The following is a 17,761-nucleotide window of genomic DNA, read 5'->3' on the forward strand; positions in this document are numbered from 1 at the left end:
CCCAGCACAGCACAGTGTCCCCAGCACAGCACAGGGTCCCCAGCACAGCACAGGGTCCCCAGCACAGCTCCCAGCTCTCCCAGCCAACCCCAGCTCCGTGACGCTCGTGCGTTGGAGCCCAGGCACCCTCATTAAGGCATTTATTATCCCTGAACCTTTATCAGATCCCCAGGTAGTCCAGGAACCATCAGTGCCCTCATAAATCTCTTTTATGGGAGGGCTGATCTTTGCTGAGAGCAATTAAGCTGGGCCCAGAGTTCACTTCTCTTTTTTATGAACAACGACCGAACCCCGCTCTGCGGCTGGGAATTGGTTCCTGCTCTTGGCTCTGTTCCCTTCTCCCCTTATCAGCCCTTCAAACAAAGAATTTCTGCTTTGTGCGTGAGCTGCGGTGTTTCCTTGGCCAGGACTGGGGAGGAGGGGGCTGGAAAAGAGMACGGAAGGGGTGGAAGGAAGGAACAGGAAGGATGTTGTCCCAGAGCTGGGTCCTGATAGGGATTTATCACAGTCTGCAATCAGGGCTTTAAATTCAATTAAATATCTCTTTTCCCTTCTGTTTGGGGTTTAGCTCTGTGCCCAGGTCACAATCCATGGGTTAGGCACCTCCCTACCCTGCACATGTAAAGATGTACCCAGGAAAATTTGGGTGGGATTGGAATCCAGTAGATTTCAAAACTGAGTGGTTTTTCCAGGCTTCCCAGTAATCAGGCTGGAAATCCAACTGGTTTTGCCCCTTTTCCTTCCCCTATTGTGAGAGGGGAGGACAGAGAGGTGAGGAAGGATGGGAGCTGAGGTGAGGAAGGATGGGAGCTGAGGAGCCAGGAGAACTGCTGGTGGTGTGGGATGAGGGAAAAGCAGGGAATCCAACCCACAGGCATCCTACAATCCAAGCCAAGCATCCCTACATCCCRTATTTTCAATTCTCATGTTTTGCTTTGGAGGCTCAGCCTCGCTGAGCTCATCACCAGAACTGTGACAGYATGGACTCATCCCAAATCCTGCCTCAGCCCTATCACCCAAAGGGTTAAAAATGTCCCTTCTCCCATTCCCCGCCTGAAAAGGGAATCTGTCTCCATGGTCTGGGAGATGTTTCCTCGCGGTTTCCCGTTGCCATGGGCCGGGTGTTTTCCTCTCCCGGAGCCACCATTCATTTCCTGGGTGCCATTGTGAGATCAAACACAACCCCCCGGGGCTGCTCCACCGCCTCCCGGGCCGGGAATGCCACCCCAGCCCTTTGTTTGAGCCCGCCCTGCCGTGCTGTGCTGGGACAGGGAGCCAGCTCCGGGGACAATGGGAGACCGGGACAGTGGGAAACCGGGACAATGGGAAACCAGGGACAATGGGAAACCTCAGGATTCTATCCCGGAGATCAAGCTGCCACTGTTCGGAGCCAAAGCCAGSTGACCTGGAGGGGACAATGTCTGGGGTGTGAGGGACAAATCCTGCCCTTGGGGAAATCCTGCCACCTTTGGGAAAATCCTGCTTTGGGAAAATCCTGCTCTTGAGAAAATCCTGCCCTTGGGAAAATCCTGCCACCTTTGGAAAAATCCTGCCTTGAGAAAATCTTGCCCTTGGGAAAATCCTCTCYTTGCCTTGGCGTGTTCCAAGTCCCATAAAACCCCCACCAACTCCTTGTAAACCCTCTGCAAGCACTGTGTTTACCTGAGCCATAAAAATACCACTCCCTCCTCCCCATGGAGCAGCATCCAGAGGTTTTTTGAGGAGCAGGATGTGACCTTGCTGCTCTGGCTCCTCCAGGTTCATGTATCCACATTCTTGTGTTTTTCCCGTGGTGGGCAAGGCACTGGAGATCTTATTGTGGCCAGATGATTTCACTTTCATGGCCAAATGTGGCTTTCGCAGTCCTGGAATTATTCAAGGCCAGGTTGGATGGGGTCTAGTGGGAGGTGGAACCCACTCTGGTGGAATCTGGTCTGGGGGAGATGGGAATTTAAGTCCCTCTCAAACCAAGGCATTCCAGGGTTCCCGGTTCCATGGAGCAGCCTGGGAGARGAAGAGCTCCCTGGGCAGCCTGGAGAGGAAGGAATCCATGGAAGTTGGTGTAGCTCCCAGAAGTTGGTGTAGGAATTCCTGGAAGTTGGTGGAACCTGGTCTAGGGAGGGTAGAACAAGACTGGCTTTACAGTTCTTTCCAAACCAGGGCATTCCAGGATTCCCTGGCTCCATGGAGCAGCCTGGGGGAGGAAGGGCTCCTGGGAAGCCTGGGGAGAAAGGAATCCATGGAATTTGGTGGAACATGGTCTGGGCAGGATGGAAGTTGGTGTAAGAATTCCTGGAACATGGTCTGGTTGGGGTGGAACATGAAGGACTTTAGGACCTCTTCCAAGCCGAGGCATTCCAGGATTCCCTGATTCTGTTCAGCAGCCTGGGAGAGGAAGGGCTCCTGGGAAGTGTGTAGAGGAATGAATCCCTGGAATTTGGTGGAACATGGTCTGGGCAGAGTGGAACATGAAGGACTTTAAGGTCCCTTCCAAGCCGAGCTGTTCCAGGATTCCCTGGTTCCGTGGAGCAGCCTGGGAGAGGAAGGGCTCCTTGGGCAGCATGGAGAGGAAGGAATCCATGGAAGTTGGTGTAGCTCCTGGAAGCTGGTGTAGGAATCCATGGAAGTTGGTGTAGCTCCTGGAAGCTGGTGTAGGAATCCATGCAAGTTGGTGGAGCTCCTGGAAGCTGGTTTAGGAATCCATGGAAGTTGGTGGAACCTGGTCTAGGGAAGGTAGAACAAGACAGGCTTTACAGTCCTTTCCAAACCGAGGCATTCCAGGATTCCCTGGCTTCCTGGGCAGCATGAGGAAGACTCCCTGKCAGCGTGGGGAGGAAGGAATCCCTGGAAGCACGCCCGGGCAGGACACACATGCCCGTGCACGCGTGCTGCGTGCGGACGTGCGCTCCCGCCGTGCCGCTGCGCCCGGCAGTTGGCCCGGGAGAGGGTAAATATTTGAGGTCGGGAATGTCAGCACATTCCCTGAACTCTGCCTGCTTGTTCAGGCTGTTAAGAGCAGGACTAATATTTGAGAGTGCCACGCCCTGTGCGGGGCAGGGCTGCAGCCAGGGGTCAGCCCCACGGCCTGGCTGGAAGCGCTGCGGGCGTTTCCAACCCGGTTCCCAGTGCCCGGCTGGCTGGGAAGGTGCCCGGTGGGATGGGGTTGGGGTGGCCATGGGTGTGTTTGGCAGGGCACAGGGATGACATCAGCTCCGAGGGAAACACAATGCCTTGTGTACAGAGCTGCTGGCGGGGAACTTGGCATGGAGCGTTAGGTCACGGAATCCCGGAATGGCTGGGCTTGGGAGGGGTTTTCAAAGGCTGGCTGATCCTTAGGAATGCCTTCCACTATCCCAGGTTGCTCCAAATCCCATCCARCCTGGCCCTGAGYACTTTTAGGGATGGGGCAGCTACCAGCATTGGATGGTGGCTTCAAAAAAATTTAGATTTTTTGGATTGCTTTTTAGATTTTCACCCCTGTCTTCCTCCCAGTGCCTCCCACCGCTCACACCTTCCTTAGGAATTTTTGGCTTTTTATTAAAGGAARAAAACCTAATTCAAAAGTTGGTTTTAGCCAGAAACGCTCCAAAATCCAACAGGAACTTGAAGAACACTGGGAGACAGAGTGGGAGGGAGGTGAAGAGGAACAAGTCCTGGGTGGTGCAGCTCAGTTTATGGCTCTGGGCTGGGGACACTGGGRAGCCACCAGCCCCGGGTGCCCTCTGTGCCCCCCAGGAATGTTGGGCATCTCCCAGAGGATCAGGAGGAGGATTGGAGGCTGGACGCACACATGACTTGTGGCTGTCCCCATGGCATACAAGTGTGACCTGTGACTGTCCCCATGGCGCACGTGTGACCTGTGGCTGTCCCCATGGCACACAAGTGTGACCTGTGGCTGTCCCCATGGCATGTGTGACCTGTGGCTGTCCCCGAGCAGGTGAGAAGCCCTACAAGTGCACGTGGGAAGGCTGTGACTGGCGCTTCGCCCGCTCGGACGAGCTGACCCGGCACTACCGCAAGCACACGGGGGCCAAGCCCTTCAAGTGCCCGGCCTGTGGCCGCTGCTTCTCCCGCTCYGACCACCTGGCCCTGCACATGAAGAGGCACCAGAATTAGGAGCCGCCTCCCTTCCCACGTCTCTGAGAGCAGCTCAAGCTCTTGCCTTGTCCCAGGGAAGAGCCTGTACATAGGAACGACCCCACGCCGCCATCGACCAAGCCGGCCCTGCCCCGACTCTGTGTGGTTTGACCGGAGATTGAAACCYACCCCACCCATTTCAAACACATCCTGATTGCAGACGATGCCCTGACGAGGCTCCTGGTGCCACCAGGGCGGCAGAGCTTGGATTGCCGAGGGCTTTCTTCCAGCAGCCCTGCTGTTTATTCATCACTCAGGAGCGACTTCCTGCCTCGACACCTTTGGGGATGGTTTGTACCCCCTTGGTGAGCCCAGGAGGATGGGACAGCTTGGCTGGGACCCTCTTGGACTGTGCCATGGTATGGCCATGGATGTGACACCATGTGACCRAGGACGTGGCACCGTGTCCTGTGGTGAGACCTTGGACATGGCACCTTGTCCCATGGTGTGACCATGGATGCAACGCTGTGTCACATGGTGTGACCATGGATGTGGCACTGTGTGCCATTGTGTGACACTGTGTCCCATGGCATGGCCATGGATGTGACACTGGTGCCATGGTGTGACCATGGGTGTGACACCTGTCCCATGGTGTGACCATAGATGGGACACCATGTCCATTGGTGTAACCATGAGTGTGGCCCCGGTGCCATGGTGTGAGTGTGGGTGTGCCACCTGTCCCATGGCATGGCCATGGATGGGACACCATGTGACCATGGACGTGGCACTTTCTCCCATGGTGTGACCATGGACGTGGCACTTTCTCCCATGGTGTGACCACGGATGTGACACCCTGTCCCATGGCATGGCCATGGATGTGACACCATGTCCCATGGTGTGACCATGGGTGTGGCACCTGTCCCATGGCATGGCCATGGATGTGACACCATGTCCCATGGTGTGACCATGGGTGTGGCACCGGTGCTACGTGGGAGCAGGGGCTGTGCCCAGTGCCCAGTGCCCAGGGCTGACAATCCCAGTCTCTGTGGGGGCATAGAACAGACCTGTGACAAACTCACCTGATGTGCCTTCAAGCAAGGGACAGCGCAAGAGCAGGTGACAGAAGTGTCACCTGTGTCCCACTGAGCCCGCTCCTGGCAGCCAACTCTGCAAACCCCTGTCCTGTTTGGCCAGGTTCCTGTGGTTGTGTCCTTAGCATTTCTGCTTCCGAGAGGAATTTGGATTTCAGGTGTCTCTGGGAGCACCAGCCTGGGTTTGAAGCCACCCAGGGGACAGCCAAACAGTCACTGCTGAAGGTCTGGTGTCCCAGAATCCACCGGTGGTGCCTTTCTCTAAAATCCTCCCACTCCGAGGACTCAGTGGCAACTGGTCACTCTGGGGCCGCACTGTTGCCATTCCATCAGATGGGAGAAAAAAAAGGGAAAAAAGCATCTTGGAAGCAAACCCCAATAAAYCCTGCTGTTCACGTGACTACCTCACAGGTTCACCGCCTCGGGCTCCCTGAGCACCTTCCCCCCATCCCGTGGGATGCACAGCCCTGTTCTCCAAGGGCTTCCAGGGGTTAAATTTGGGTACAGCCAGAGCCAGTTCCACGAGCAGCTGTGCGGGTTGTAAATAAATCAGGAACAAATGTGGGTTGTGTCCCACAGAACATTGATTTCTCCCACACCCTCCTCCTCTCTCATTTTTCCTGGGATGAATTTAGGTGATGCACGGGTTGGTGTGTGGGATGAAAGGCCCCACTGGACCTTGGTGTGGTCAGCTGGCTGGAATTTGGAGGCCACTTCTCTCCTCTCTGCTGCTGCCAAAGCCTCTGCTGTTGTTCTTTTCCTTGAATCAACAGAGCCAATCCCACTGGTCTGGTGTGGCAGGAGAGGAGGGCAGGAAGGGTTTGGGGTCCATGGTAGGCTTTGGGATGGACCAAGGTCCAGCTCTGGGGTGACTCCTTTGGCCAGGAGCTTCCTGTGCCACCAGGGAAGGGTGAAGGGCTGTGGGATTGCGGGGTGGTTTTCCCAACAGTGGGAACAGTTTGGGCAGGGGGTCTGGCAGCCTCTTGGCACCGAGCCCGAGGGAAGATTGGAGAGGGTGGCTCTCACTCAGCTCTGGGAACGTCCTCCACAGCCTTTCCCCAACTCTGCTGTTGGATTGTGATTGGCCCGTGCTGGGGAGAAGGGGACATTTTCCATCTGCTGTGCTGGCTATGGGGTCTGGATCCTGCCTGGGGCACAGAGCAGGCCCTGGCCAAGGCCACCTCCTGTGACCTGAGCTCGCCCTGAAKGCCAGGCTGAGCCTTAGGACCCCCTTCCCAAAATGATGGAACTCCCCAGTTCCACCTCCCATTTGTGCCCAAGGTGCATCTCGAAGGGCTTTGAGGATGGAAAACCCCATGGAGAGCAAGAGGAGGCAGCAGGAAGAGTCACTCCAGAGGGATTCCAGCATGGAGACGGTGCCTGGGCCATCCCCAGGGGAGCCCAGGAGGTGGTGGGGACCCAACGTGGCCGAGCCAGGACCTGCTGGACTCTGTGGGTGAGCCACCCTGTGTCCCCACCTCCCACTGGAGCTCCCAGGGCTGAAATTCCACCCTCCACCCTCCAAGTTGTTTTTTTGGGGCATCTCTTGGGGTTGAACCTCCCCAGGGCAGGAGCCAAASCACAGGCACAGGGTCCCCATGTGTGTCACCATCAGCCCCACCCCTGACCCTCTCAGAGGGGTCTCTTCATCCCCCTCTGACTTTGGAGAAGGAGACCTTCTCTTCCCATCCCTAATTTCCATCTCTCCCTATCTTGTGATGCTGATGGAGCCCAAAACCAGTTTGCTGAAACCAGTACAAAGCCAAAACACCAAAATAGGCAGCTTGAGAAMCAGGGGGGATTTGACATAATTTTCCTGCTAATCTTGGGATTTTTTTCCCCTGCAGCCTCTGCTTGTCCTCCCCTGGACTCTSTGTGTGTAAATATATAAATATATGTAATTTTTTTTTTTTAATTTGAGGGGGGGGCAGAAATATTTTAGCTCCTCCCCACTGCTCTGTATGCAAACTGCTCACATGCAAATGTTCACTATGCAAATCAACGATGTTTTGTTTTTAAAAACGAAAACTGTGGCAAATCCTYGGGTTTTATTCCTTCATTTGTCTGTAGGCAGAGTGGACAGCTCTGGGTTTGCATTGGTGGCTGAGGGCAGCTATTTTTGGGGAGRAATCTGGGGAGATGGGCAGCAGTGCTGATGGAAACTCATGACAAATGAAGGGCTCTCCATCTCCACTCCCTTGGGACACTCTGTAAAAGCTCTGCAAGGATCAGGCACTGGAATGTGGGTGCCTTGTCTCTGTTGGATAACTGGGAGAAAATCACTGTAAATAGGCCCAAAATGCTGTGTGACTCTGTGGGTTCATCCAGGGGATCCTTCATTATCCAAGATGAACATGATGGGAATGGAACTGGGACCTGGAAAATGGGGGAGGGGGGAAATTCCTTTTCCTGGGATGCTGTGTTTGTTACAGAACCCCTGTCCCCCCCCAAGCTTCCCACAAACATTGATCCATCTCCTGTTTTGTAATAAAATTTTATCGCCTGCACACCTGCTCTGGATTCTGCTCCTTCCTGGTCCAAGGGGGTTTTTTTTTGCCTTCACCTCCTGCTTTTCCAAGCTTAGGAAAAAGAGGAAATAAAGGTTTTTTTAATTGGGAAAATGGGTGTCCAGGCAGGGAAGGATCCRTGCACAGTGAGAGCTTGGAGCAGTCCCTGTCCCAGTGCCATGGGAAGGGAAAGGAGGGACACAACCCCTTGTTTTCCATCCCCTCACCTTTAGGTTCTTCCATTCTTTGTCCTGAGATGGGAAATGGGGCATCCACAGATCCAGAAGGGATTTAGAGCACAGCCAGGAGGGTGACAGGGACGAGACAGGGACAGGAGGAGGTGCCTGGCTGGAGACACCAGACACCATGTCCTGAATCCTTGGGGGTGGATTTTGTGGGACACACCCAGGTTTGTCAGTWTGGAAACAACTCCACGAGGTGTCATTCCTCTGGCACAGACCCACCCAAATCACCCCAAAGTCCCTKTTTCCTCGGATCACTCCAGGCTCAGCCAGCAGCTCTTCAGGAACTGTTCCTGGCAGGATCCAGCATCTCCTGGGGGGTGGCTCCTCCCCACATTTGCAGGATCAAGTAAAACCCAACCATTCCCCGGAGCTTCCCAAAGGTTTTGTGTTCCTTTCCTTCTTCTGGGGAGGAAAATCCTCTTTCATGACTGGTTCAAGTTCCTTCTGCCCGAATTTGGTCACAATGCTGGGATGAGCTGTGATACAAAGAATCACAGATTTGGGTTGGGAAAGCTTTCCAAGATCATGGAGCCTGTTCCTTCAGCAGTGCCAAGGCCACCACTCCTGTCMCCAAGTGCCACATCTCTGTGTCTGGGCCTGCAGATGAAGCAGAGCATGGAGATTGMAGGAATTTCTGTGGGATCCTAAACACAAACAAAGGAAGAAGTTTTTCGCAGTGAGTGAGGGTGGTGAGGGGCTGGAATTGATTTCCCAGAGAAGCTGTGGCTGCYCCTGGATCCCTGGCAGTGTCCAAGGCCAGGCTGGACATTGGGGCTGGGAGCAGCCTGGGACAGTGGGAGGTGTCCCTGMCATGGCAGGGRTGGAATGGGATGGATTKAAGTCCCTTCTAACCCAACCCTTTCCATAATTCCATGATCTGTGACACAGCAGCCCTTGTTTGAARCCATCTCCTGCTCTGGAAATATTCATAGAAACTCTCCTTTTTGCAGTGTGGTCTCACAGTGTCGGTGTGGAAGGAGCCAGGGCACTGCTCAGCTTTGCTCCATCCATTCCCATGGGAAKATTGATCACATTCCTGAGCTCCTGCACATTCCCTGACCCCCTCCTGTCCTTGGGGACACCGCTGTGCCCCAGGTTGGGCTCTGGCTCTGCCACCAGACTGATCCTGCTGAGGTCACCGGGACAGGGAATAATGGGGATGGCAGGGAGGTGCAGAGGGTGGCTGATGGCTTGGGAACCTGAAGTGTCCTCGCAAAGTGGGGAAAACCCTGGAGAGGGCCTCACCAGGAGAGATGTCAGACCCTGCTGAGCTCTCTTTGGGCCAGCTCGTCCCTGGAATGCCCTCTGAGCAGCAGCAAATCTGGGACAGGGCTCAGAGTGAGGTGAAAGTTCAGGCTCATCCCTCACTGGGTTCCCAGCAGAGCAGGATCTCAAAAACCTGTTATCTTCAACTCCTGCTTTTCCAGGCTTAGGGAAAAGGGGAAATAGAGCTTTTTTTTTTAACTGGGAAAATGGGTGTCCAGGCAGGGAAGGATCCGTGCCCTGTGTGAGCTTGGAGCAGTCCCTGTCCCAGTGCCATGGGAAGGGAAAGGAGGGACACAATCCCTGTTTTCCATCCCCTCACCTTTTTGTGCTACTGTTCACCCCGTGGCTCTCCCTGCCTGCAGTGTCCCCCATGCTGTCACTGTCACTGTCACTGTCACTGTCACTGTCACTGTCACTGTCATTGTCACTGTCACTGTCACTGTCACTGTCACCGTTGTTTGTGCCGGTGGTGAAGCAATGGCTGTAAAGGACTGTTACAACTCCAGGAATGTCAAGATCCGGAAAGTCAAAGACAGGGAGAGAAGTGGGAGACAGAGGGAGGGATAAAATCCTGGGGGGACCCTGGAAGAGGCCCCACAGTGTCACACGGCACGGCCAGGAGGTGACGGGTCCAACGGGAGGCTCGTCTCAGGTTTTCCCTTGGAATTCAGAAGGAAGTGATGCCGGTGCCACCACAGTACGTCCAGGACCTGGAAAACACATCCTGGAAGGAAGGTGGGGATGGGAAACTGCCTGGGGGAGGCTCAGCGGGGCTCTGCCCCTCCTCTGCTCCCCGGGCTGATCCCACGGGGGAAGCGGGCAGGTCCTGAGCCGAGGAATGCCAGCCTGTGCCCAAGGTGGGACGTGTGGGACAAAGCCCAGTCCAGCTTCCCTGGGCTCTGGAAGGACCCTGGAGCTGTCCTCCAGCCTGGCCTCTGCCCGTGGCCGGCGGTGACTTTGAGGGTGGCTTTGGCTGTGAACTTTGCTGTCCCTGCCCCGGGCCCTCCCCCGGCAGATCGCTGCCTCCGCAGGGCTGATGTGGCCACGGCCCGGGCTCCCAAGTTATCCATTGACTCTGGAAAGCACGATTATGGGAGAAAGAGCCGCCGGGCGGGTTCTCCAAGTATCTCCGGAGCTCACAAAKGATCGCAGCGTTCGGACACACACGMGGCCACTGCTGRCCGTGGCAAAGCTGGGGCGACAAATCCTGGCTCCCAGCACCCGCTAGATAACACAGAGGAGCGCCCCAGCAGGATGAATTTTGGGGCAGGCGACAGAGAATGTTCCCGTGGCTGTTCCCAGCCCGGAACGGGCCGTGCTGGCCGTGACAGCGGCCACGAGCGCTGCCCTTCAAACCCTCCCTTATCGCCTCTGTCCCGGACTATCAGCCCTCGAGCCTCCCGCTGCAGCCCGAGCCATTAAAGTTAACCATTACCCAAAGTGAGTGCTTATTTGGGATAATCCAGCCCCGGGGGAAAGTGAGGGACGCGGGGGGAAGGCTCTTGATTGTTTTCTGCGAGATATCGGCCGTCCTGCGGCGCTGGAGTGGTGCTTGAGCAAGATGAATGCTCAAATAACGCGAGGCGAGCGGCGCGGTCGGGAGCTGCAGCCACCGGGGGGCGAGGTGTTCCTATTCCAGGACGTGGTGTTCCCATTCCATGGGGACACTAGGTATTCCCATTCCATGGGGACATTCAGTGTTCCCATGCTATGGGGCATTGAGCATTCCCATCCTAAGGTGACACTCGGCATTCCCATCCCAAGGAGACAATCCTCCTCCCATGGGGAGCCTCTGTGCCCCACAAGCCCCCACGGGATTTTATCTCCCACCAGCAGGAGGAAATGTCCCTACAAGATTTCCCTGGATTTTTGTCGGTTTTGRGGAGAAATCCTCCCTTTCCCAACGGTTTTCCCACTCCATCCCCAAGCCTGCTGTGTCACAGCCGTGTCGCACTCCCTGCTCCCATCGGCTGTGCGGAGGCAGTGATGGGAGCCAGGGGTGGGAATATCCATATCCAGACCTTTCCTTAGGTCCTAGAGGGGCATCACCACCTCCAACTCCAACTGAGCAACCCCAAAGCAGAGGGATCCCCAAAGCAGAGGGACCCCCAAAGCAGAGGGATCCCAAATCCCAACCCTGCTCCCGACAAGTCATTATCCCAGACTAAAACTCCTTTTTGCCCACTCCCACAATGTTTGTTTTTCCTTTTCCTGGCTGTGTGGAAGGACAGGGACACCCCAAAGCTTTTCAGCACCAGGATCTGAGCCCCAAACGTGACCCAGAGCCAGGCAGAGGATGAATCCTCCACCCTGCGTGGTGCCCGGTCCCTCCCGGTGGTGCCCGGTCGGAGCTTTCCCCGGGTGTTCCCGGGAGGAGCCGCTCCGGGAGGAGCCGATGGCGTGCGGAGGGCTCACCTGAGCCCGCTAATCCCCTAATCCATCACCAAGGAGACCCGGCCTTACCTGGCATGTGCGGAACGGAGGGGCCCCGCAGAGGTTCTGCCACCCGTGCCAAGTCCCTTTTTGGCTCATCCCGGTGYTCCGGGGCTGGGGGATGGGGCAGGGAGCCAACCCTCCTCGCCACCATTCCCGCACCATTCCCCGGCTCARGCATTGCGGGATAACCGGGATTCACCCATCCCTGCTTTCCTGAGCGCCTTTTCCAGGCACGTCTGAAGGAACCGGGACCCCAAACTTCTGCTGGGGGGACGCTGAGGGTGTGTCTGCTCTGCCCCACCCCCACTGCGGGTGGGTGCAACCGAAATGGGTAAATTTCGGACGAAAAATTCCCTTTCTGTCTGCAGGGAGAGCGTGAGGGCTCTAAACCAGGTGAAGGATTGTCCCAGTGAGGCTCGGATCTGTTCCAGGCACAGAAAAATGGTCAAGGGGAGACAAATCCAGAGCTGGAGAGGATCAGAAAGCACAGGACACACGGGGGTGGAGGTGTTGGCTTTCCTACAGCCACCTGGAGGGGCATGTGGAGACCGGGATCATCTTCGAGGGTCCCTGCGGGGCCAGGAGGGGACAATTCAACCCCTCCCTTGTCACCTGGTCACCTTCGAGACGCACCAGGCTCCTTCCCGTGACGGGGAAGGGTGAGTGGAACAGTGAATCCCAGCTGCAGGGAGATCCTTCCTGCTCCCATCATCTCCCGGAGGAGCGCTCGGGGCTATCGGGCACTTCGGCCCCTGCCTGAGCATCCTCAGCGATGTCCCTGGAAGCTCCGGTCGCCTCCCAGTGGACTCCAGTTCAGCTGAGACCTTGCAACTCATGGCACTGGTGGATGGAATTTTTCCAGCGGTGTGGTCTGTCCGTGTCCACGCTGGTCCCTCCCGCTGTCYCGGGGCCCGGACCCATCCCTTGGGATGATTTTTGGGGAAGGAAGCTCCGACGGAGAGCGTGGAGAGCGCCCGGGGGTGCCCCCGCCGTGACCCGGGAGCTGCCCCGGAGCGCGGCCAAGGCAAACAGCGGCCGGGCAGGGCCGGGCGACAGCGACACGGAGCGGGGAATGTCCCGGGCAGACACCGCAACCGCGGGGCTGGGTCCTGCTGCCCGCCCGGAGCGCGGGGCGCGGCTGCGGGACACCGGGAACGCGGGGACATCCTCGGTCCGGAGCCATCCCCGCTCCGGGACCATCCCCAGTCCAGGACCGCGAGTTCTGGGAGCAAGGTTCGTTCCTGGTGTTGGTGTCACCTCCTTCACCCAGGACAAGGACTCTGAGCAACCTGGTCAAGTGGGAGGTTGTGAGAGGTGTCCCAGAGAGGGGTTGGAATAAATGGCGTTTAGAGGTCGCTTCCAACCCTAAAAAATCTGGGATTCCACAAACTGTTTTATTCTAAAAACAATTCCGTGACTCTCTGACAGCTCTGGAGGAGCGAAAGCATCTGCCGAGGCGTGAGGAAGAGCAGAGGGAACTTTCCTCCTTCCCGCATCCCCACCCAGCCCGGGGATAAGCCAGACCCTCACCCCTGGATCCTTTGCTTTCCCCAAACTCCTCTGGCTCCATCCCGGGCCTCTCCCGGCTCCATCCCGCGGCTCCTCCACCTCCAGCTGCCTCTGCGCTTCGGCTGCACAGCGCTTGGGGCAGCAGAGCCCCGCGCTTGGCCGGAGTTTGGTCCTGTCCAGGCGGAGCTTTTCCCCGCCCGGGCTGAGTTTTACTCGCCTGGGCTGAGCTTTACTCGCCCAGGCTGACCTTTACCCGCCCGGGGTGAGTTTTACTCGCCGTAGCTGAGCTTTACTCGCCCGGGCTGAGCTTTCCCTGCCCGAGGAGCTCCTGTTCCTCCCCTCGAGGCTCCCCCCGAGGTGTGGGAAGCCACAGGAAGGCGGGCAGTGCTTCCCTGGGATCCCTTCTCTCCAGAGCTCTGCGGGCCATGCTCGGAGCGGAGCAGCAGCGGGAAGAACCTGAGAGGGGGTCGGCTCCATGTCCAGAGCCCCCTGCCCAGGCTGTGGCTGATCCAAGGGGGAAAGCAGCCAGAAACGTGAATTCCATAAATATGCATTACTGGGAGAAGAGGAACGTGAARGGGAAGGAGATCCTGGATTTTCCTTGACATCGTGTTGGAAAATGTCCCTGCAAGCATCACTCAGGGGCTGGATGGGACATCCAGGAGCTCGGGCTGCTGGGATTCAGAGCTTCATCAAAAGGTCCCAGTTTAGTCCCAGATCACCACCCAAAAGGTGTTGGGATCTTTCCCTTCASTCTTTCCCAGCTGTTCTGGGCAGTTGGGGGATCTGGAGGCCGCCCTGGGTGAGGGCAGTGTCCCCTTGTCCTGCTGTGCCATCCAGTGGGATCCTGGCCCCGCTCTCCATGGGGAGGATCCCTCCGAAGCTGGAACACCTTCTGCCATATCCCACCAGGATCCTCATTCCAGTATCCCAAGACAAACTCACCCCACATTCCTTTTGGCAATCCCCACATTCCCGACCAGCCAAGCCAAAGGGACACCAGACCAGGTCCCTTGGGAAGGACACAGGAGTCCAGCCCTGCCCATCCCATATCCTGAGCTCCTGGAGGGCCAGGAAAACAAATCCTAACCCTTTAACATCATTGCTTGGCTGCTGTCATTGCTTAATAAGGGAACAGGAATGAGGAGTGGGCAGGGATCACCCTGCAGGGCCACAGCCCGAAGGATCCCCATGGACCTGAGCAGCTTTTCCTACAGAACAGCYGAGCCAGGGAGGTCTCGGTGCCCAGASCATCCCATTCCCATCYCCAGCACAARGYTTTAAACTAAGAGAAAGCAGATTTAAATGGRATACTGGGAAGAAATTGTTCCCTGGGAGGGAGGGGAGGCCCTGGCACAGGGTGYCCAGAGAAGCTGTGGCTGCCCCTGGATCCCTGGCAGTGCCCAAGGCCAGGCTGGAGCAGCCTGGGRTGGTGAAAACCCTCCCTGCCCGTGGCAGGGGTGTGCAATGGGATAATCCTGAATGCCTCCTGTCCCAAACCCTTCTCCGAGCTTCCCAAGGAAGGAGGAATTTCRGAGACAGGTTCACAGGTGCCACTTGTCTGTCCCACCTCAGGAACACAAACCCTGCTCCCACCCACAGGATCCAGCCGTGCTTGGGATGGGATAAAAACCCCAGTCCCTGGAGTGTAGGGGGTGAGTTCCAATGAATTCCCGCTGCCAGGAACTCTCCCTCAATGGTTTTCCATCACACTGAGATATTAAAGCAATCGGGTCTGTGTTTGGGAATTTTTATTGGATTTGCCAGGCTCGAGGAGCCGCAGTGACAAACAAACCTGACAGAATCCTCTTAACCCCATTAATCCCGAGGGAGTGCTGATATCTCTGCTCTCCATCCCTGGAGACGTCAGTCAGCACAGCCAGAGGGGAAGAGCTCCAGTCCCCACCTGGAGGGGCTCTCAGCGTTCCCGGGAAGGGCTGAGAATATTCGGAACTCTCCAGCCCTGAACCCCGAGGGGGTCTCAGCACTGCCCCCGCTCCCGGGTGGAGCTGGGAATACTCAGAGCTCTCCAGCCCGGAGGGGCTCCCTGCTCTACCAGCTCTCCCAAGAAGGGCTGGGAATGCTCCGAGCTCTCTACCCCTGACTCTGGAGGGGCTCTCAGCATTCCCGGGAAGGGCTGGGAATGCTCCCAGCTCTCCCTGACTGCCAGAAAATCTTCCCCCAGCACCAGTCTAAAATATCCTCCGCTCTGGATATTCCTCCCCAAATTCCAGAGGCAATGCCCACCCCGGTGCCCCTCCTGTCCYGCCTCCAGGGGCAGCCCCAGCAGCTGGAATTGAGCATTTCCAGGTTGTATTCCCAGGATTTGCTCTGGCCCCTGCAGCAAGGATGGAGCATCCCACAGAGGGAGCCCCCTCGTTTGGGGTTTTTGRGGTGTAGAACTGGAATTCCCAGCACTCCCAGCCTGGGCAGCTTTTCCCAGTGTGGGGACAGAGCTGTCCTGTTCCTGGGACTGGCAGGATCCCGGGAATTTCATCAATGGGGACGAGGTGGCCTTGGCAGTGCTGGGGGCGTGGTTGGACTCGATGACCCCACAGGGCTCTTCCAGCTTCAATAATCCATGGTTTTATAGGGTCCCTGAGAGCTGTGARTCCCCAGGAACGGGACTGGGCCATCCCCATGGTGTTCCTGTTATCCCTGCATCCCTGCAGGGGCTCCACAGGGTCCCTCACAACCAGGGGACCCCCCAGGTGACAATGGAGACCTTTCCCACTAAAACCTGGGAATGCAAAGGGAGCTTTGCTGCTGCAGCTCCTCTGTGCTCCTGGAATGTTCAACCCATCGATTTTCCCTCTCCTCTCCAGCCTCTCCTGGCACAGGGATCATCAAGGCCGTGTTTRTATTGATCAGATCAGAATCACGGGAATGACGGTGCTGACACCCAGAACAAATTCCCAGGGAAGGACAGGGAATTCCCRCTGGGAATTATTCGGGATCGCAGGAGCTCACTGAACCCAGGAAGCAGGGGTGGATTGCCTGGCACATTCCCACAGGAGAGCTCCTGCTTCCCACATCCTGCTCTGCCCTCAGCAGTGCAAGCCATGGGGCAGAATTTCCCACATTGCCCCAGTTCCCACAGTTCACTCCCAGTTTTCCCACATTGCCCCAGTTTACTCCCAGTTTTCCTGTATTGTCCCAGTTTACTCCCAGTTTTCCTACTTTGCCTCTGTTCAATCCCAGTTTTCTCACTTGGTCCCTATTTAGTCCCAGTTTTCCCACTTTGCCCCGGGTCAGTCCCAGTTTTCCCACTTTATCCCAGTTAATTTTCTCTGTGGCACAAACTGTGCTGGGAAATCCCATCCCCTGCACAAACCTGCAGGAAAAGGGGTGGAAATCTTGGGATTGGGGCAAGGCAGTGGCTTTGACAGTCCTGAAGGAAAAGGGGAGAGAGATTCTTCTTTCCAGGGAGCTCCTGGCTGCGGCCCCAATCCTTGGATACGCTTTGGGATGAGCGAGGAGCATCTTTTAGGGCCGTTGTGGGGAGAGGAAGGACCTGACACCCAAACCCCCGGACTGCCCTGGAATGTGAAGCTTCTGCAGCGGGAAGGAGGGATCTGCATCCCCAACTCCTCCTGATGGGGCTCCTGGGCTCTCCAGCAGCATCCTGGGGTGTTTTTGTAGGGATGCAGCGCTTTAGGGCTGTGCCTGTCCCCTCCTGGGTGTCTCCCCCAGCTTTGTGGGAAGGAGGGATTTCCAGGAGCCTCCTGACTGCAATTCCCCCAAACCCTGATGGTGGATTCAACGCATGGATCAAATCCCAGCCCAGCAGAAARTCCTTTGTTTTTTACAGAGGTGGAACTGGTCCCTTCCTAAGGGAGCAGGACCCTTCCTTTGTGGAGGCAGCTGGGATAAGAATTCCATATTTGTGTGTTCCAGCAGTCCAGCCTCAGGAATCGGAATAAACCTTGGGAATTTGGTGTCCAAGGGCTCCACTCCTTTCCTTGGCCTTGCCAAAATTTGTCACCCCTGGAACTGTGACAGCACAGCCTAGGCCAGCTGTGTGCCATGGGTCACATCCCTRGATTCCCAGGAAATGAGGAATGACAGCAGGGCCGAGGCACTTCCCAAAGCCTTTTAGGATCCAGGCAGCCCCATCAACCCCCAAAGTTCAAATTCTGCTTCCAGCTCCATAAACATGTTSAGATTTCAGGGAATATTGTGCAAAATGCAGAGAGAAAAGAGTATTCCCAGTTTCCCCTTTCCCTGGGCTCCAGATCCACGATAAGTCTGGCTGTAACGAGCCCAGCTCGGGGATGGGTTCATTCCTGGGGGTTCCCTGTGGAGTGAGGTGGGAAGGGGAAGGGAAGGGAAGGAGCCTTTGGCAGGCACTGAGCAGCTCCAGCTTTTCCTTGGTGAGGTTTCCGTGGGAGGCAGAGCCGCTGCAGGCTGCAGCTGGTGCTGGGAGGGATCAAAGCCTTCCCAAAGCCTTCCCGAACCTTCATCCCAGCGGGAGGGAGAGCAGGGAGCGCCTCCGGAGCGGCAGCGCTGACCTTTGCATCCCGGGCAGGGAAATGGCAGCGCCGGCAGGAGGGATCGCATCCCAACCTCCCCCTGCTCCTGCGGCTCCACGGAGGGGATGAGAGACAGCATCGATCCCATCCTGCTCGGG

At 56.7% G+C, this 17,761-nt stretch overlaps 1 protein-coding gene across 2 annotated transcripts in view; it reads left to right on the forward strand.

The window, feature by feature from the left end:
* KLF8 (KLF transcription factor 8) overlaps positions 1-6,625 on the forward strand; it is a 43,230-nt gene extending 36,605 nt beyond the window's left edge. Inside the window, exons 5-6 of one of the 2 annotated variants that reach the window (XM_057383828.1) lie at positions 11-14; positions 3,935-6,625. In XM_057383828.1, coding sequence (XP_057239811.1) covers positions 11-14; positions 3,935-4,116 — 186 coding nt within the window. In that variant the 3' untranslated portion in view covers positions 4,117-6,625. The remainder of the gene's footprint in view (positions 1-10; positions 15-3,934) is intronic. The other variant, XM_057383826.1, reaches the window with a different exon arrangement.
* Positions 6,626-17,761: the final 11,136 nt, after the last annotated feature.

This window comes from Malurus melanocephalus, unplaced genomic scaffold (assembly GCF_030028575.1).
Source record: "Malurus melanocephalus ecotype Western Australia unplaced genomic scaffold, MMel_1.1 scaffold_664, whole genome shotgun sequence".
Lineage (NCBI taxonomy): Eukaryota > Metazoa > Chordata > Aves > Passeriformes > Maluridae > Malurus > Malurus melanocephalus.